The sequence below is a fragment of the Triturus cristatus genome, chromosome 9, assembly GCF_964204655.1.
Source record: "Triturus cristatus chromosome 9, aTriCri1.1, whole genome shotgun sequence".
Taxonomy (NCBI): Eukaryota; Metazoa; Chordata; class Amphibia; order Caudata; family Salamandridae; genus Triturus; species Triturus cristatus.
The window spans coordinates 725,480,970-725,487,350 of record NC_140592.1 but is presented as its reverse complement, the minus strand read 5'-3'; the positions used below and the strand labels follow the sequence as shown (position 1 = coordinate 725,487,350).

At 47.6% G+C, this 6,381-nt stretch overlaps 1 protein-coding gene across 1 annotated transcript; it reads right to left on the bottom strand.

Moving 5' to 3' along the window:
• Window positions 1-529: 529 nt before the first annotated feature.
• On the bottom strand, window positions 530-3,177 carry CCDC85B (coiled-coil domain containing 85B). Its single transcript, XM_085625919.1, has one exon. The coding sequence runs from the start codon at window positions 1,903-1,905 to the stop codon at window positions 1,303-1,305; it is 603 nt and encodes a 200-aa protein (XP_085482045.1). The 5' UTR covers window positions 1,906-3,177; the 3' UTR covers window positions 530-1,302.
• Between the last annotated feature and the right edge of the window lie 3,204 nt (window positions 3,178-6,381).

Genomic DNA, 6,381 nt, shown 5'->3' with positions numbered 1-6,381 from the left:
GACTCGTGAACAGCCTCTCCTGTTCTACTGACAATAGAGTCTCACACCATGGAATGCAGGATCTAACTCTTGGCTAGCTTTAATGGCCTTGTAGACTTTTGCACATTCTCACTCCTAATAATCCACGCTTACTGTAAAAACCATCATCTTTTGACCCAAACACTCAAATCTCGCCTCTAAAGACACTGAGTTAAGCGCTAAGTACTTATTTAAGAGACAAATCTGCCCAGATGTGCTAAGGGCAGGATTATCTATTACAAATAATTATGATACAAGACCTCTAAAAACAACCTTAAGGATATGACCATCACAACATAAAGTACACCAAAATCACGTCTTTTGAGCTGGAGGACATTAACACTTTGAATACAGTGTGTTCCATGAAGAATATGGGGGAACACCTTTAATTCCCCCAACATTACCACCTTCAGGAAGCAAAGAAAAAGTATTAAAAAAGTCAATTGCGATCCAAAGTATTTGCAAATATATCTCATACCTCATGCTGAGAAACAACGACTTAAAGGGGGTATTTTATTCTTTAAAACATATTTATTTCTTTTTTTCTCCATCACTGATACCAGACGGCTTGTCGTAAACCAACTTGGTATGCCCAAATCTTCTGCTTCTAGGACAACCCTCCAAAACAGCAAACAAAAATAGTCATTTACACAGAAAACCCTGAAATCTGCAAAACGGACCTGTGAAACAAGCAGAAAAAATGCCCCCATTGGGGATCCCAAAAAAAAGATCACAACGGCCGTTATGAATCTGTATTGCTGCGGATCAGTCTGACGGGGGCTGCAAGCATGTCAGCCCGCAGAAAAGCCATTGTCCTGAGTTTTTTTTATTTGATGTGATGGTAGGTGGGTCCTTTATGTAACCAGAAAGCAAAGGAGGGAGTTCCCGCTCCCTGAGTGTCCCTGCACCGGGAGCACCCGCTGCAGGGGTTGGCACCGATGGGAGAAAGTGCCTGGTTTAGGTATTTCTCATTGGCACCTCTGGCTGGCTAGATTGGGCCTGCTCAACTATTCCCGCTAACCAAGCATGCAGGCCCTCATGGACTACAGAACGTTTTCATGCTCTGCCACAAAAGATCAACTTTCCATCTCATTGGCCTTACTCTTGGACAAGACATTCATCTGGGGGCTGAGCAAAGATAAGGATGTGCTCCGTCTTACCACTGCATGCCCACAGGTGGAGCAAGTCCTTCTAGGTCAAGCATTGTTGGTAGCAGCCACACATTCCACCGATTGTCTTTGTGCGACCAAGACTGCCTACCCCATTGCAACCCCTTCAGGCACATTAATCATCTGGCGAACAGGCTAAGTGTAGCTGGTCGGGGCTGCCCACACTGCCAGTGCTGGAGCTGCCATCACCCAAGTCACGGGGCCCACAAGGTAGGCTGAGCTCGGATGACCCAATGGGGCTGGGGTCGGAGCCTCTGCTGACGCACTCTTCCTCTAGCACCAGGCACAGCTCCTTGAGGTCCACGTTCTCCTTCACCAACTCACCCTGCAGTCGTTCCAGGTCTGCCAACTTCTTCAGGTAGCCCCCCAGGTCATCTCGCATCACCTTGGCTGCATGATGGCCAAAAAGCTGCCACTCGCGAGAAAGGGTCTTCACTTTGAGCCGGTCATCATCCAGAAAGCAGCAGAGCTCACGCAGCTCCTGGTTCTCCTCTTGCAAACGATGGTTTACCTGCTTGAGCTCACGGATCTCAGTTAGGTGCTCCTGTAGCTGCTTGTTAACCTCCTTGATTAGACGACCCCGCTGAATAAGGGCTGCAATCTTCTGGGATTCCTCCTTCCGCAGCTTTTGTACCAGATCCTCCTTGCTGTAGGCAAGCACCTCCTCATCAGACATCTTGGAAAGGTCCTTGCTGAGCAGGTCAGGCTCACCACTCATTCTGCTGTCCAGAAAAGACACTGTGGGTGCACGTGTGAATGCTTAAATTCAACCACCAATCGGTGTACAAGTCTTAAAAATAAACTTCCAGCCTTGGGTACTATTAATCCTCCTTAAATCAGCATTCCATGAAGCGGAGAAAAATACATCAACCAGGACTAATGGCAGGAACAAAAATGAATCCACTGCATCTGTTACTAAAGAAAATTGCCCACTCCCCTAATCCATTCCAAATCCGGATTGCAGGAATGTCTAGGAGAGATTAATGAATAAGCAAGAGGATTAAGGCTACTGTCTGTTGCAAAGGAGAGGGGGAAAATGGGCCATGAAAACATCCAAGCACCAAAAAATGTGTTTAAAAAACATAAAGACGGAAACTCTCCTTCACTGGGTATGCTATATTCTTAGTTAGTGATCCAACTGCTTTGTCAAAGGCTGGCAATACTGGTGACCAGAGACTGTAGCTCGCCGGGGTACTTCCCAAGATGAGGTGGGCTTTCGGTGTTCCAAGCCTGGCTAATGGTAGGTGAGAGAGAAACAGAGAGATGCTTGCCTTCAGCCGTGTCTTCTTGACTCAAGTACGGGTGGGAGCCTGCGGTGGCCGGGAGAGGCAGTGGGTGATGGGGTATTCCGCAACGATGTTACGCGGCTGGAGCTCCGCCAGCCGCAGCATCTTGGCAGAGTGGCCGGGGAAGGACCACCACGGGAGACAGCCGGTGGTTCGTTGACGGTGGTTCCCGGTATTCAATCCTCTCAGGCCGATGCCTCCGGGCGATGGCTGTGCAACGGGATCACAGCCATCTCTTAGCGATGGAGGTGTATCGAGCCCCAGCCGATGGCTCGTGGATCCGACCGAGGGTGGACGAGCTGCTGCAGCGCCGCTGAGCAGGCGCAGGGCAATCGGGGAACAAAGCTGAGGCGGTGAATGGCGAAGCCAAGGGGGAGCAGGCAAGGCGCTCCGGCAGTGCCAGAGCTCCACGGGGGACCCGCCTGCTGGGCTCGGCGATGCTGCGCGGAGAGGGCACGGCAGCTAATGAAGTGGAAGAGGGAAAAAAACTGACGTCAGGATGTCGCCTAAAGCCGCCCGTGAAAAAAAATACAATTCCGTCCTGGAGGATATCCTGTCCGAGCAGCTTAACAATAGAGGGAGTTCCCACCGCGGCTCTCAGGGGGCGGCCCCACCTGCGCCCCCGTCTCTTGGGCTGGGATCCCCGGCCTGAGGCGCACTGCGCGGTCGCGGTCGCGGTCTCGGGCTCCGTCCTGACGACGCGACGTGCACCTGCGCGGAGACGCACGCCGCCTCCCAGAGCGCGTACCTACCTCCCGGACCGAGAGGACACCGGCCAGCCTGGCGGCCCAGAACAGTTTATTATTAATTACTTAACGCACACCGCAGCCCTCATTTTGTCTTGGCACCTGCCTGTTCTCCACCCCCAGAGTGGCCCTTTCATACACCCTCAGGGTTAGAGCAACTGAAAACGATGTCAATTACTGTAGTATTCTCATGTCCTGGTATTTCTCCCATGTTAACCTTTCCCTAGCTGCTCAGCCTGTGTGTGTGTTCTGAGTGGAATGTTGGTGTGTGGGCTATGTGTTACTACAATTAACTCGACCTAATCTCCCTAATTGCAAGAATCCTGTTATTTTAGGCTAAATATACACAATTGCTTGGGCCAACGAGGTGTTGGGAGCCGCTGCCTCAAAGGTTTAAACAACGAGCCCATCTCTATCCTGCATGCGTTATGTCACTAAATAGAGACCACACTGTTCCTGCGCTCACATAAAGAGGTATAACTCATATGACGGGGAGGACTCTGTATTATTTTTATACTGTATCAGAGGTGCAGTATCAAGTGCTACACAAATAACCAATTAATATCAGTCATCATTAGATGAAGAAAACAACCACTTCAAACTTCTGCAGGAGGTTGCCATATGACTCTGAGAAGTCCACAACTACAGAGCTAATGTTGTAGGACCCCATATCGATAGTGGTCTCATTTGCAGGAGAAGACCTGGTTAAGAAAGTAATTGAAACCCTCACCTCTATGAGGACGCAACATCAATAAAAGATAACCAATGGAATGCAAACCTGCAGGAAGAATCCACACCAAGAGAAGGGGACAACTGCAGCTGTCCTCAAATGCAGCACGACAATCCACAAAGAGACAATCAGTGGTGTCTTCTCCTGTAGGTGAACACTATGTCATAAGTATCCAGCCACTACAGGTGGAAACTGCATTATTGGAAAAGACAGCCATTATGATCCTTCTCAAGAGGAATGCACCACATCAGGAAGAGAAGACCGCCATTCTATCCCTCATCTGTAAGCGAATACCTCGTCCGTCACCAGGAGCAGACACTCAGTAAATGTATGTGTAGGAAGACAGATCCATTTCAGTTGCTACCTGGTGGAAGATACTATGTCACTAGTAGACAGCTGTTGATACTTTCACCTGCTGACAGGCACCACATCACTAGTAGAACACAACTACTCAGGCCAGCCTTGCAGAAGGACATCACATCACTGTTCCCGAAGTCTTCTTTGACTTCAGTGGACAACGCCTAATGTGTCCACTCAATTGACTCTGCCCATGGGAGAGTTTGAGGTGGTAATATGAAAGCCCTTGAAAAGGATCTGCATTACCTGCACCATTTCACAGGCCTTGTTTACCTAGCCACAATATCTTATTCATTCTGATAAGTGGCTTTTCTTCCCCATTGGTGGTAAACCCTCGCTACTGAGTAGTACTTCTGTCCTATTCAAAGTATGTCTAGCCTGATCAGATGTGCTAGTGCCTTCCATTAAACTGTAGTTGGCAGGTCAATAAGTTCTATCACAATGGTAATTGTGAAATTATGAATTCCCGAAATACATTTGCAACTTCATCTCCAGCCACCCCTCGTAACTTTCAGGTTTCCTGCTGATGGTGACTTTCTGGTGTACATTTTTAGATCTGGCTCAATGCCGCTTGCAACATTTTTGCCAAATCGTTTGTCAAACCCAGAAGGGACTTTGATGCACTCCGTTTGATTGCAGACTTTGTTGCTCGTGCAGCAAGAGAGGTATGCAAGTGTCATGAATTAGTGTGCAGTTTAGCTGTTAATGTGACATCTGCTGTTTTCATTTTTGGGGTTGTAAAAAAAACAGAAGTCTTGGCTTTACATAAAGCTTTCTGGAGCTAGCCATTTGTTGCAATATCTTCTGTTTACATCAAAGTGTTGCCTAACTCAAATGTCATCAGTTTAGGAAGTAGTTCAGTAAATCCTATATCTCCCATGCTCAATGAAAACGATTTATTGCATGGGACCCTGAATGACTGTAGATAAATACCGATAAAGGCTAATAATAAAGTTTGAGAGCAAAACAGAATACAAAAGGGTAGGCAATTTCTATTTTATCATCTGTGTTGTAAAAATAGAAACCACGTTTATTCCCTTAAAAGCAATAAAACTACTCACCAAGTTGCATCCCAATCCTTCCCATTCCTCACAATCTTGTCCGGGCAGGAAGTCCCTCCAAGTCTACAACACCTCCCACCCTCACCCATTCACTCTGACTGTAGAGTGCTTTATGCCTTTACCGCCCCTACAACGACAAAAACAGCATGACTGGTAAAGGAAAATGCATGGTAAAGGCATATGCATGGCAAAGGCAAGCATGGTAACGCTTGCACTGTAATGGCACGCATGGTTCAGACCGCGTGGTTAATGCAGTTTTCCACCCAAGAGAGATTATATGTATGTTTGTCCATGGGCATGGGCACCTGTATGTCTCTTAGTTTTTAGGTTTCACCTAGACAATGCATGCGCTATTGATGCGGAATCTCTTGAAAGCAAAAAAGAAATCTGCCCCATGCTTACCGTCACTTACCATTGGTTAGCACCCACATTTTTTTGCTTCTCATCGGTGAGGGCCTTCTGCTGCATCCACTTTCTCTTCGGTTCTTCTGGTTGTCTGGTCATCAATGGGGCTTAGACCATGTACAGTTTCCTGTCTCTGCAGATAGTGTACTTCCACTGGCCGCTGTCTGTAGAGCTATGTTTTCTTTTTTTCTTTTAGCGCTCCGTAAGAGTGCATGTGTTGCAGGAACCCTCTACCTCTACCACCCCATCTCCCCTCCTTGTTGTTTTCCCTGTCCCCCCTACCTACTCCCGCTTCATTGTTGTAGTCCCTCCCACCCCCTCTCTGGTCCCTTTTTTTGCCCCTCTACTCCTGTCTCAGAAGAACAAGCATTTACAATATAATAGGTCTCGCAATTACATTGTTTTGAACTATTGGCCTTGAAAATGTTATTGGTTTTTTCCCCCTTCGTGAAGCATTAATCAAGTAATGGCATTGTAAATGACAATGTCTTTTACCCCCTGTTAACCCACGCAAAGCTCATCAGCATGTGCCCGTCACTGTTTGCTGCGCACCCAACAAATCCAGAATGGACAGCTATTTCTCCCATTCAAGCTATTTCACGAAACTCG

Bases quoted from the DNA above. Each gene is read 5' to 3' on its own strand.
- CCDC85B (XM_085625919.1), bottom strand. From the start codon at position 1,905: ATGAGTGGTGAGCCTGACCTGCTCAGCAAGGACCTTTCCAAGATGTCT.